The sequence below is a fragment of the Cheilinus undulatus genome, linkage group 18 (assembly GCF_018320785.1).
Source record: "Cheilinus undulatus linkage group 18, ASM1832078v1, whole genome shotgun sequence".
In the NCBI taxonomy this organism is placed as follows: Eukaryota; Metazoa; Chordata; class Actinopteri; order Labriformes; family Labridae; genus Cheilinus; species Cheilinus undulatus.
This window is the reverse complement of record NC_054882.1, coordinates 17054228-17068436: the sequence shown is the minus strand read 5'-3', so window position 1 is coordinate 17068436 and position 14209 is coordinate 17054228. Positions and strand designations below refer to the sequence as shown.

Genomic DNA, 14209 nt, shown 5'->3' with positions numbered 1-14209 from the left:
CATGAAATGGAAAACCTCCCTTTCTGCTCACTGGGTTTAGCCATGTTAAATCACCATAAGTGTTATTCCAGTCAGCGACACAAGAGAGGCCCTCGCTCTGCCCTCCATACCACAGACTGCAGGGAGGCGCCAGACCAGCACACAGGAGGGAGAGGAGGGGGCATGAAGACGGAGTAATGTGCACTTCTTGCACCACACAAAACAAATACATAGTCAAAACACAAAAGCATAAATATCACATTAATGTTTATGGTGGTTATGGAGGATAATGGTTATGCATGTGTTGCTTACTCTGGTGCTACTGTGGATGATTAGGTAGTGTTAGGTGGTTTGATTCCCAGCTCCTGCAGTCACATGTCGATGTGTCAACCCCAAATTGCTACCACTGTTACATCAGTGGCGTGCAAATGTGTATAGATGTGTATGAACAGGATTACTGATGACCCCTCTACATGGCGGCCTCTGCCACCAGAGTGTGAATGTGGAGTGAATAGGTGTTAATGGGGAAGTTTGACCTGTGGTGTACAAGGCACTGTGTAGTCAAGGCTGGAAACACTCTAGACAATTTTAGGTCTGATTTGAAGGGATACGTGCTCAGTGAAGAAATCCATAACTGCAAAGAGAGCAAAAAAGAGAAAAGACAGAGAAAAGTGCAAAGAAAGAGCTTAGCAAGAGTGTGGAAGAAACAGCCTGACTGGGCTGATGCTCTACCTCCCTCTACTCCCTTATGAAAATAAGGAAGTAGGGGGAGGTAGAGCCCCCAACTGGCATTATCCACAGACTGGCCTGAACTTCATTTGACAGCTCTATCTTTCACAAAGTCTGTCCCAGCACTTCCAGCTTGCTAAGTAATGAAACTACTGGCCTTGCTCTAAACCCTCTACATCCCACTTCTACTTGGCAAACCCTAACTTTGCATCTTTGCTGTTCTGCTCCTATATCTGCATTCTTTTACACTTCTTCCAGACAATTGATTTGCAGACCATGGCGTGATGTCAGGCTTCAGGAAAGTGCAAATTAAACTATATGGACAAAAGTATTTGGCCACACCTATTTATTATTAAATTCAGGTGTTTCAATCAGACCAGTTGCAATAGGTGTATAAATTCCAACTCCATACTAAAGTGCATGTATTTGAGTAGAATGTCACATCAGATCCTGTAAGTGTAATGGTCAGAAGGCCATATAGTGTATCTCTGATTAATGGAATTTATTGTCATGATGATATTTGTGGAACATCTACTGTTTTTGTCTAAATCCCGTACCCCAAACCTTTGTCTTTAGTTCTAAAGGTGACCTACAGCTACCTCTCAGTCTTCCAGGAGGCTAATCTGATACGGTCTGGTGGTCTGGCTGCTTTGTTTTGGAAAAACCAGTGCAGTAAGAGGGGGCCGGATCCTCATAAGCTCTGATGTTTGTTTACATTCTCACAGTGGGCCATCAGGGACGGACAGTGTCCATTTAGAAGTCAAACCGTGGGAAGAAACAGGGCGATAAATAGCCCAGAGAGAGAGAGAGTGAGAAGGTGACACTGACACCATTTGCCCCTTTCAGCCATGACAGTATTGATGTTACTGCTGCTGCTGGATCGTGACTCGGCCTTTAGTGGGACCAATCTTTAAAATCTGTCCTGAGGGTCTCTGCCATTTATCAGTCTGAGATCTAAACCATGTAATTGGAACATTCTCAGTCTGGGGACTTTTGTTTCTTCAATTTTGTTCTTCAGAGACGCCTCAAAAACAGAGTTAAACAGAAATATTGACTGATATATTATTTTCACTTTGAAAAGCTTCTCTTTGAAGGAGCGGTGTCAAACAATCTCTGCTAGGAGCCTGAACTCTCTTTATATTCATGAGCTGACTGTTAACATTGATTACCAAACCAAATAGATAAAGACAAGTCTGCATTTTCTCTGAAATCAGCTGGAAAACAGGAACGAGACAGCGGTCTGATTGATTTCTCAGCAGCCATGATGAGTCACAATCTTTCTCCAGCTTCGTGCACTATTAATCCTTTCCAGTAAGACTCACTCCAGTATTGATGCGCACGTATGAAAAGACACAGAGTGAGGCAAACTGTCTGACTTTATGTGATGAGCAGGAGCAGATCAGTCTGCTCCTGTTTTAACCTCCTGTTTTAAGCCTAAATATTCTGATAAAAAAAAATCCCCAAATATTGCAAGTACGTTCAAAAAAGTGTTCAAGCAAATCCTGTTCATAACTTCTCATTTTATTCCCAAAACATTACAAATACATTCCATGTAAATTATGGAAAATTGCCCTCAACATCCAATCAAATTCCCCAAAATTTACAAATAAATTTCCCAAATTTCCAAGAAATTACCCAAATGTACAAGAAAGTGCCCCAAAAAATTCAAAATAAATACCCCAAAACATCCAAAAACACTTTCATGAAACAAAGCAAAAATTTAAGTTAAAACTCTCAACTCTCTGAAATAAACAAACATATCTCCAAAATTTCCATGAAAATAGATGAATATTTCTAGTCAAATCACCAAAATTACAAATAAATGTCCCAACTTTCCAAGAAATTATCCAAAAATTTTTAATGAAATTTCCCCAAATCACAAAAAATGTCCCAAATTTACATGAAAGTTCCTAAAAAATTCCAAATATATACCCCAAAAACATCCAAATAACGTTCCCAAATTGCCATGAAACCCAGAAAACAAAATCTAAGCTAAGTCCTTCAACTCTCTGACACATTAAAAAATACGTCCAAAATTTCCAAGAAACTAGATGAAAATTTCTAGGTAATTCCCCAAAATCTACAAACGAATTCCTCAAATTCCCATGAGATTACCTCAAAAATTCAAATCAAATTCCCCAAAATTTCAATAAAATCATCCAAAAACTCGAAAGTGCCCAAATAATTTCCAAATAAATTCCCCCAAACATCAAAATAAATTCCCCAAATTCTCCTGAAAATTAGGGGGAAGGGGGTCTTAGTTAAGACTTCCAACCCCCTAAAATCTCCAAACACATTCACAGAAATTTCCATGACTGTTGGTTAACATTTCTTAACAATTCTCCCAACATCTTAAGTAAAATACTTCAACTTCATCCGGCTCTCTGGACAACTCCCCTCCGAAATTCTTATGACAAAAGTTATTACTACATTGTAGCAAAGCCTGTAATGCAATATCCTTGTTTGTACATGCTGGGTCTATGGAGGTTTAGCATTCAAGATATTACATTAAGGAGACAGAAAGCTTTTCTTCATTGTGTTATCTTCATTGTCACTGGATGGTTAGTCGTCTGCCGAGAAGAATGATCGTACTTCTAACAGAAGACACTAGTGTGTTCTAGTTTTCTTGTATTCATTGCAGATGTACTGCTGTCTGATTGTCACATCATTCTGACTGTTCTGTTCCTTCAAATAGGAAACTGCCAAACTAAGAGTTGCAACAAGTGCCTAGCTGTTGCAGAAGGATGACTATTATTACGTTTTTTCCTCTTGCCACACTTGCCATTTCCATTTTCCCTCTGGTAGGCAGATGCTTTCTGTGCTCTAAAACATTAAAAAACATTAAATTTGTATTTATTTTAAGTAAAAACATAATAAGTAATAAGGTGTGTAGAGCTGGCGGTAGTCTACAGTGCTATAGTGCCTCTCTGTGGTTACATTAGTGTATTATAATTGGCCAACAGCAGTCTGAAGGAGGCTCCGAAGAAGGAAGCAACAAAATAGATCCCTATAGCCTACGTCTGGGCAATCAACAAAACTTTAAATTAAATCACAGTATGTCTTACTGCAATTTTCCTTTTGCAGAAGGAGCAATAACTGTAACCTGGGTCAAAATACCAGTTTATTCCTTTTTTTACAGCAGAGATGATCATCCCTTTAAAACAGGTGAATGGTTTTAAAGTTAAGGATAAGTGAAGATAAAAATGTCAGCATTTCTGCAGGTCATTAGAGAGACTACATTCACAATTCTGTAGCAGGAACAGCCACAGAGTCACACTTCAACCAATGATTGGACAACTTTTATACAGGAAGACTGTGAAAGTTCACCAATATTTCCACAGACTATTTCAACATCTGGTGTTGAAAAATGAAGCCAACATGAGGGTACAAAAACATTTAACATGTTTTTTAGCCTGGTACAAAAACTGTTTTGGTTGGAGTTGTTCTTTTCTGTATTAATATATATATACATATATATTTTAACTCATCTGATTCAATTGCAACCCCAATTCCAAAAAAGTCAGGCTGCTGTGTAAAATGTAAATAAAAAACTGAATGCAAGGATTGTCAAATCTCACAAAGCTATATTTTATTCACAATAGAGAATAAACAACATATCAGATGTTGAAACTGAGACATTTTACCATCATCAAAATCTAAAAATATTTTCTTATTTTCAAATAGTCATAAATATTTGATGGTTTTGAATTTGATGGCAGCAACACATCTCAAAGAGTTGGGACAGGACAACAAAAGGCTGGAAAAGTAAGTGGTATTAATGGAAAACAGCTGGAGGAGCATTTTGCAACAAAATAGGTTCATTTGCAATGGGTCAGTGACATGACTGGGTTTAAAATGAGCATTATAGAGAGGCAGTCTCTCAGAAGTAAAGATAGGCAATTTAAATTAAATTGTATTTGACATAAAGGGAGCGGTACAGGCTAAACCTTGGTCTAATGCTATCTTCTTGGCTTTTATCAGTTTAACAACTTTTGATTGAAAAGTTGTTCGGGGCCAGAAACGCTAACTCGACTTTGCATGTTGTGTGTGTGTTTTTTTTAACGCAATACCGCAAATTTGCAGTTTATTTCGGCCGGTTTAATACAGATATGACGGCTCTGAATGCGTGTTTTCTTGCCGGCGCTTCTGTTCGCGTCCTTTGGATACATCTGATTGGGCTCCACAGTCACGTGACGCGGAAGACAGAACAGAAACAGCGCGTTCTCAGTACAACAGGCAGAGAATGACTGAAAACAAGCAAAAATGAGCATATAGAGACGTTTTGATGGAGCACAAGTTAAATATCGATACTTTTTTTAAAATACTCGACACAAAAATGGTTATTTGTAAATATCGATATATGTTGTATCGATATGCCCCCTCCCTCTCCCCTCCTCCATTGACCTATCAGAGTGTGATCTGCAGCCTGCAGAGTCAGAGCGGGTCCTCTGTCAGCGCGCGCGTCAGTCACTGAGCACGTTCAGCTGTCGGACCAGGATGAGGCTGACGCCGGTTGTCGTTACCGTCTTGTTAACGGTGTCGTTTGCTTATTACGTTTACATCCCGCTGCCTGATGGCATCCAGGAGCCGTGGAAGCTGATGATGCTGGATGCTGCATTCCGAACAGCCATGCATATGGTAGGAAAGGAATGCAGTTTTGAACATGTGTTGTTTAAAAGAGCACTGCATAATTGCAGCAGGTGTGCAACTTACTCGTCATGATTCAGAAATGATCAGCCATTCTCTTCACATGTGTTTGCTTAATGAAGTGATTGTTTGATTTAGCCTGTAGTGCAAATAAAACGACCAGCTGTGTTTCAAAAGGCAGAGATTATAACCTACAACAGGAACACACCTGTCCTGCACTGACTAGACTTCGACCCTGTTACTGAAGTGTTACACAGTGTTCACTTTGAAATGCACAGCTTTAATTCTTATATTTATGAGCATCTCTGTTATCACTATCTAACAGTGTGTCTTTATTTGAAGAAGTGTATTAAGCAGAGTTGATCTTATGACAGTGCTGTGAAATCTCAATTATAAGCTGAGTCGTGCCCTTAAAGGCAAAAACAACATGTACTTTCAAGGATTAATAATAGTCCACAGTGTTTCTCTTTACTAGAGGGCACATTTCAAGCTTGAAACCATGAAAGCTGATCAGTAGCAGCAGTCTGTAATATGCAAGAGTTTTCAGTACATTAATGATTTACGTCTGCAGACATGTCTCTATTTTTTGTGCTTTTTTTTTCTTAAGCGGCCATCAGAGAGTTCACAGTGAGCTCTGTGAGGACAAGGAACTTTTACCCTCACCTTTGCTCTAGATTTGGAAAACGGGCTGAAGGTGAAGAGTAATGAGCTGCAGTCTGCACGTTAATGGTTTATGTCAAGAGTTTGTTTGCTCCAAAGCTGATAACATTGTTTGTTGAACATATTTGATGTTGTATTATTTTCAGATATTGGGAATAGGTGCTTTGAGATAAGATTAGATTAAGTTTACTGCAGTAAACGGAGCTAGCCTGCTTCTGCGTACAGAATCTTGAGTTTTTGAATCAGTTATATATGAAAAAAGAGTTGTACCTTGCTAAAATACAAAAGTCAGATTGTTAAAATTAATACTCAAAGGAAATTGTGACATCAGGTCCCAGTGTGCAGTGCAGCAGTTGTATCTGCTGGCCTTAAATGGTTTAAAGAAATTGTTCCATTCAGGGTGTAAGTGGCCAAAAATGGCAGCCACTCTTGTTTGCATAATTGTTTTAATTCAGCCACATTGGAGGGCTTTCCAACATGAACGGCGTGTTTAAGGTCATGCCACGGCATCTCAGTTGGATTTAAGTCCAGATCTTGACTAGGCCACTCCCAAACCTTCATTTTGTCTTTTTAAAGCCATTGATATTTGTCACACTTAAATGTTTCAGGTTCTCAAACAAAATTTTAATTTTTAATTATTTAATTTGTTGTGGGAAAAGTTATCCAAACCTACCTGGCCCTATGTGAAAAGTTACCCCTCCTTACTTAAGTCTGATTGAGATGCTGTGGCATGACCCTAAACAGGCCATTCATGCTAGAAAATCCTCCAGTGTGGCTGAAATAAAACAATTCTGCCAAAAAATATGGGCCAAAATTCCTTCACAGTGATGTGATAGACTCATTTCCAATTGTTGCAAATGCTTGTCTGCAGTTGTTGCCACCAAGGGTGAAACAACAAGTTATTAGGTTTAGGGGGTAATGACTTTTTCACATAGGGCCAGGTAGATTTGAATGGCTTTTTCCTTAATAACTGTAATCATCATTTAAAAAAATGCATTTTGTTTTTAATCAGGTTACATTCAAGTGTGGCAAATATGCAAAACATGTGAAAACAGCTTGAACAGTCACAAACCAGCTTCCTTCCACAGACCTGCTGTGCTCATCATTTGTCTTATTTCATTCCTGGAATACTCCACTTAAGGTGTTTTTTTTCTTCTCAGGCCCATTTCATTGATTGGCTGGGCTTCAAACACTACATCAGGTCAATCCGGCAGAGCACAGAGGGCTTTGAGGGCATGGTAAAAGTTATGGACTCTTCTCAGTCTGACGGAGAGGTTGTGCCTGGGGTTAAAGTCAGCGACATTACCTTCGCTGGCATCCCGGTACGTGTATATGAGCCCCCTGCTGGAGGGGAGGGCCATCTGAGGAGAGGACTCATGTATTACCATGGAGGAGGCTGGGCCCTTGGCAGTGGAAGTGAGTCCAAATATCACTGCTGACTTAATTAGAACTAGCAGTAATCTGACATATCACAGTTTTAGACCACAGAGGTTTGTTTTACTTCGTAGATATGAGACATGCTTCCGCAATTTATATATGCTGCAAAAAGAATTAGTTATCCTTGCCAAATCTGTAAATTCATAGCATTTATGCATTCAAGGGAACTGATTGATCCTGCTTCCACAAGAGAAGCCTTTGTTTGGACTCGGTTTCAATGTGTGTCTGAGTGTGCGTATCTTTCTGTAATATTTCTAATAAGCGCATAAATCGGACAGAAATATTATCTGTTCACTTGACTTATCCACACTCCCTCTCTCTTGCATTTCCTCAGAGAAGGGGACATATGACATGATCAACAGGAGGGTGTCTGACGAGTTGAATGCCGTTGTGGTTTCTGTTGAGTAAGTGTATCTCCTCCTGCAACACTGATCCAGTGTTTCAACACTTTCCTGCTCAGAGCAACAAACATGAGTACTGAAAAAGACTTGATAAAGCTCTCCTCAGAGAGAGCTGCAGATAGAATAGAGAGTCTTTATGAAAATTATCCATTGATACACCACTTTAAACCTCAAAGCGCACAAGTACCAGAGACACTGTGTTTTAGACAGGACAGGAAGAATATGATAGTAAAAATATGACTTGAACAGGAAGAAAAAACTGTAATTCACTGGTAAAAAAGTATTTACTGCTTTGAATACTGTTGATTATACAACCCAGTTCCAAAAAAGTTGGGGCGCTATGTAAAATGTAAATAAAGGCAGAATGTAATGAATGTCAATCCCATGAACCCATATTTTATTCACAATAGAACATAAACAACAGATGTTGAAACTGGGACTTTTTACCATTTCATGAAAAATATGAGCTCCTTTTGAATTTGATGGCAGCAACATATCATTCAATCACAACCATGTAATTGTGGTCATGTTATACTAAATTTTCATAGGGTGAGTTGTTAGTAACTTTAAAGATAGAAACATTACCCATGATCTTTTTTTGTCTATGTAGGTATCGTCTGTATCCAGAGGTGCTCTTCCCAGTGCCGTATTTAGACTGCCTTGCTGCTGCCAAGCACTTCCTGTCCAAGGAGGTTTTGTCCAGGTATGCCATCGACCCTGATCGTGTGGCTGTGGCCGGAGACAGCGCAGGAGGAAATCTGGCCGCTGCTGTCTCTCAAGAGGTACAATTAGCACACATCATTTATATACAAAGCTTATTCACAACAAGGTTTTGGCTTTAGATGTTTCATGTAGCTCAGGTCAAGACCATACATTTTAAAATATCATTTAGGCTATATAGACCCTGGAGTCTAACCCTATTGTAGCATAACTACAGCATGGCACAAGACAAGCACAACCCAAGACAAGGGTTGCTATGCCTCTCAACCTACTTTTGAAAACTTTTAAGTACCACAAGCAGGCTGTTGTGTTTCAATGAAGATTGGTGTTTCTGCAGTGTTTTACCTTGTTTATTGCACAGCATTCATGACTTGTCCAGCTCCTGACTTTCTGGTGTTAAAGAAACACAAAATGATCCAGTATCTTTGCTTTTAGACTACTTGCAATAGATAGAAACTATGATCCATGGTACCAGTGCAAGTACCACCTCTAACTTGTTTTGGTGTGTGAGGCATGTGCTGTATTATGCAGTTTATCAACTGGTGCCATCAGTTGGCTTTTGCCAACAGATGGCAGATTCTCTGCATAGATACACATCTATGATATGTGTATCTAGCAAGGTGCACATGACAATATACTGCCGTATCAATTTTTTGAGCACAGGCTTAGTGTCTGTTGGACATCAAGGGCCAAGGACTGACTTAGGTTTTGTCCAAGTTGAAGAGTAGAACATTACCTGTCATCCTGGTCTATGTTTCTTTCAAGTGCTTCAAGTCTTAATGCACTCTGATTAATTCATCTTGCACCTTGGATAAGTAGAATTATGTATCATCTGCATAGCAGTGAACATTTATGGAGATTTTCTTGATACTGTTTAAAAGAATTATCTGTAAGGTGAATAGAATTGGTCCAAGCATTGAACCATGTGGAACTCCATGCCAGCTTTGGCATAAACAGGATTATTAAAGCATGCAAACTGAGATAAATAGGTAAGGGTGTGGCAAATGAGTCCCTGAAACATTACAAGAAGTTTACTTAGGTTCTCGCCATGTTTTGTTTTACACCCAGATTGCCATGGATGACTCGCAGAGTGTGAAATTCAGCGTCCAGGCATTGATCTACCCAGTGCTACAGGCTCTGGACTTCAACACGCCCTCCTACCTGCAGAATGAATACATACCTATCCTCTACCGATCAGTCATGGTCCGCTTCTGGCTGCAGTACTTAGGTGCAGACCTCTCCTTGCAGCAGCAGTTCATGGCAAACAACCACAGCTCCTTACAACACTCAAACATCACCCCTGAGCTGAGAGCACGAGTAGACTGGACCGTCCTCCTGGACCCGAAACACAAGAAAGACTACAAGCCTGTGGTTGTGGAGAAAGGATCTCCGGGGTCTGTGAAGGAAGTGCCCGGGCTCCTGGATGTGAGGTCGTCACCTCTGTTAGCTGGGCCAGAGGTTCTGGCTAAATGTCCCCGCACGTACGTGCTAACATGTGAGTACGACGTGCTGAGGGATGACGGCTTGATGTATGCTCGACGCCTGCGGGACGCAGGAGTCACCATCACCAGCCACCACTATGAAGACGGTTTCCATGGATGTTTCAGCTTTCTTGAATGGCCTTTTGATTTTGATGTAGGGAAGAGGGCGGTCAAGGTTTACATCGACTGGCTCAAGGACAACTTATAGGAGAGTGAAAGAGCCTTTTGGCTGTGCAAGATTCACAGAATTGTCCAACTGCTCCTTGAAGGAGAATGTGAGGTCTTAAACTGGCTCAAGAAAAATCTGTAGGAGTGTATACATGCTTTTGAGGGACTGAATGTCTTTTGTGGGTGTGTTACTGTGAAACCAAATGCACTAATCCTTGCTTTATGAATCACAGACTTGTCCAACTTCTCTTTTTAAAAGAATATAAGCTCAGGGCTCTCATGTACCTTTAGATACACCCAAACCAGCTGGTACGTTTAAGGTTTACATTCAATGTAAAAGATCAGTAAAGACCTGTTGCTGAAAAGGTAAAACACTCGAACAATACCATGACCAACACTGTAAGCATCTAATAAAATCACATACTGAATACATAGAAATACACTATATGGACAAAAGAATTCGGCCTGCCTGTTATGCCAGCAAGGACTGTAGTGATATATAAAAAGGTATACTTCAATATGGAGTCGGCCCCCCTTTTGCAGCTACAACAGCGTCCATGTGTCTTGGAAGGCTGTGTTGCTGGGGGAATTTTTTCCCATTCATTCTGTAAAGCATTGATGAGGTCAGGCACTGATGTTGTATGAGAAGGCCTGGCTCGCAATCTTCGTTTCAATTCATGCCAAAGGTACTGGATGGGGTTGAGGTCAGGGCTCTGTACAGGCAAGTCAAGTTCTTCCACACCAAACTCATCAACATGTCTTCACAGCCCTTGCTTTGTGCACAGAGGCACAGTCATGTCAGAATAGAAAACCTTCCCCAAACTGTTGCCACACAGTTGGAATCACAGCATTGTCCAAAATTTCTTGGTCTTCTGTAACTCCTCCTGCTCCACAGTCAGGCCAGCCCACAGATTTGGCTGGGCCCCTGATAGACCCAGAGATTGGGCCATCCCCCCGTCGAGATTTATTGATGCATCAACATCAGTGGCATTAGTGCTAGCATCCTGGCTTGTAGATCCTTCATTCTGGAGCTGAAAAGCGTGTCAAACTTTTCCTGGGTGCCAATGTTGAAAGTATTTATTTGTGCCACTTTTTAACTGCTTTTCCCTCCTAATGTTGCCACTTTTATATGCCATTTTTTCATCAATTTCAACCAATCAGTTTACAACCTTTTTGCCTCTTTTTTATTCATTTTGCCAAATGTAACCTCTTTTTATCACTTTCCTCCAACAATTTTTGCCTCTTTTAACACATTTTTGCTACTTTTTAATCCCATTCCACCACCCTTTCTGTCCAGTTCTTCCACTTTTAAACAATTTTTGTCCCTTTTAAACCTCTTCCACCACTTTTTCTGCCAACTTAGCCTTCTAAACTAATTCTTGCCTCAGTTAACCCATTTTCAGTTAATCCCATGTCACCACCTTTTCTGCCCATTTCTTCCACTGTAATCAAATATTGCCACTTTTAACCCCTTTAACAATTTCTATACCTGTTTTGCCACTTTTATCTAATTTTTGCTACTTTAAAATCCCATTTCACCACCTTTTCCATCTACATTTGCCTTTTCAACCCATTTTAGCCATGTATAACCATCTTTGATTCTGTTTTTCAGAAAAGGGATTTACATTTTTATGTGGGCTGTACATACTACAGTACAAATGAACAAGAATGATATTTGTTGCTTTGATAAAAGTGGTTATTATTCAGGTAAAAAAAATATTGACATCACAGCTTTACTTTACAATAGCTCATGATTTTGTTGACCTCCATGGGCCCCCAGTCTGGCTGGGCCCCAGCAAGCTCTCCCCTTTACCCCTGCTTGTAGACGGCCTTATCCACAGTCCAGTGTTGGTGTTCTTGAAACTACTGGGTTTTAAGAGGGGGGTCGTGGAGCTCTTTCTAGTTGGTTGCGAATAACTTTCTGGAGAAAAAAAAGGAGCGAAAAGTTTAAGACACACATCCACTCTTTTTTTTAACTTGGTTCTCTCTTGATAACAAGTACGTATGAGTAATTTTATCAAGGTTTTGACTATTTTGAACTTTTTTTAGGGGGTCACAAAGCTGGTTTTCCCAAGATAATGTGGCAATTCTTTAGGAAATTGCCAAAATATTTCTATAATAGGAAGTAGAAATGAAATATATGCATGTGTTCAGTTGTGTTTTGCTCCATCTAAGGTCCAAACAGCAACATTTTCATTATATTAATTTGAGTGGTTGAATTTTTATTTTCATTTTAAATCAGAGTGATCGATCACAAATGTTTTCAAATGGAGAATGCATGGCTAGATGCTTTAAATCTGAATGAAACACTGAAATTAAATAATTAACAGGTGTGGCCAAATACTTTTGTCCATATAGTGTACTACATACAGCATGTCAGTTTGTGGGACCAAGAGGCACCATTAAATAAAAATACTCCAACACTCTGGATACCCATATATATATGCAAAAGTACTAAAAAAAAAATATGCATTTTCATGATGTGAACTCACCTCGCTGTGACTTCACTGATAGACTTGAAAATCTACAACAAAATGCACTTTTTCCTTCCAGAGTTGTCCTGTCTGTTCTACACATTGTACTCTTTCTGTATGTAAACCTGTCCTTAATTTAAAGATGCGATTGTATGGGAAAGCAATACTTGTGAGAAATAGAGGAATTTTAGTTTCAGGTTGCTTAATTTGTGTAGCATTCCCCCTTTTACCTTGTTCTTGACGATATAAACCCACTGAAGATCTGAAAGGGCTTAAAATATCACTGTACAACCCAATTAATGCTGGCTGTGTCTCTGGTTTTTCTTCTGATGATGGATATTCTTGATAAAAATGGAACTCTTATTCATCCCAGTCTACTTTGATTGTCAGTCTGTGACATTTGGTATTGCCCAATATTATAGCTAGTGTATTTTTGTATTTAAGGCTTTTTAAACTGTTTGGACTCAGTTTGTCTTTTTAGTGATTTGAGTTATCACCTTAAGGGCTCTTCAAACATGAGGTTTGAGGTTTTCAATGGCATCACTGTGGCTCTTTTATAGAACTTATTTTGCTCTTGTTGCATTTTAACATGAATTGGTAATGTATCATGGGAGCTGGTGAAGTAAAAAATAAAACCCCCCTTCACACAGTGAAACCAGAACCACCAGAAACTGGTTTACTGGCCATGGTATTACTGTGTTTGATTGGCCTGAACCCCATAGCCTCCATGCAATGTCGCATAGATGCAGTGAATTGTGCAAAAGGGACTCAAACCAATTACTGAGTGCATAAATTAGCATAATTTTCCAGAAGATCAACGTTTCTGTCTTACAAATCCTTTTACTTTTCAGCAATATTCTAATATTTTGAGACTGGGAATTTTTGCTTTGCATGAGCTGCAGTTATTGAGATTAAAACATAAAACCCTCTGAAATATTTCACTTTGCATGTGATGAATCTAGAATATATGGGACTTTAACTTTTTACATTTAATTACATGAAAAACAAATTTCATGATATTCTCTTATCTTGAGGACATGCTTCTGTAAGTTTAATCAGTTTTATTTCAGCATTTTTTCCATGCGTCAGTGGTAGAGATGGTCATCTCAGGGGTTCAATCCCCAGCTCCTGCAACAGCTGTGTGTGAATGTGCATGAATGGGATTCAGTAATATTGATGCACAATTTACGCTGCAGTCTCATCCATCAGTGTGTGACCTGCAGAGTCAAACGTGCTTTGAGTAGTCAGACGACTAGAAAGCTCTATAAAAGATCTGAAGGCCAGTAAGCTGTAGGAGAGAGGGTGCATTTCATTCCCCAGTGTTTAGTGCAACAGCCCCCTCTATGGGTCTAAATACAACATGAGCCTTATATGGTTGTAATGTATCACACGATAGTCATATTTAGGGGATGGGAAGAACATAAACAAAAGAACAGTACAAGTTTATGAGACTCTTACTTTTGTGTTGTTACTTTTATGCCACCTTTAATGCAAATATTTGACTCTTTTCCTC

General features: G+C 39.6%; 1 protein-coding gene across 1 annotated transcript; it reads left to right on the top strand.

The window, feature by feature from the left end:
- Positions 1–5164: 5164 nt before the first annotated feature.
- nceh1a (neutral cholesterol ester hydrolase 1a) lies at positions 5165–13625 on the top strand. Its single transcript, XM_041812839.1, has 5 exons — positions 5165–5346; positions 7176–7431; positions 7787–7856; positions 8464–8635; positions 9642–13625. Exons 1-5 carry the CDS (start codon positions 5206–5208, stop codon positions 10260–10262), a joined length of 1260 nt encoding a protein of 419 aa, XP_041668773.1. The 5' UTR covers positions 5165–5205; the 3' UTR covers positions 10263–13625.
- The last annotated feature ends 584 nt before the right edge of the window (positions 13626–14209 follow it).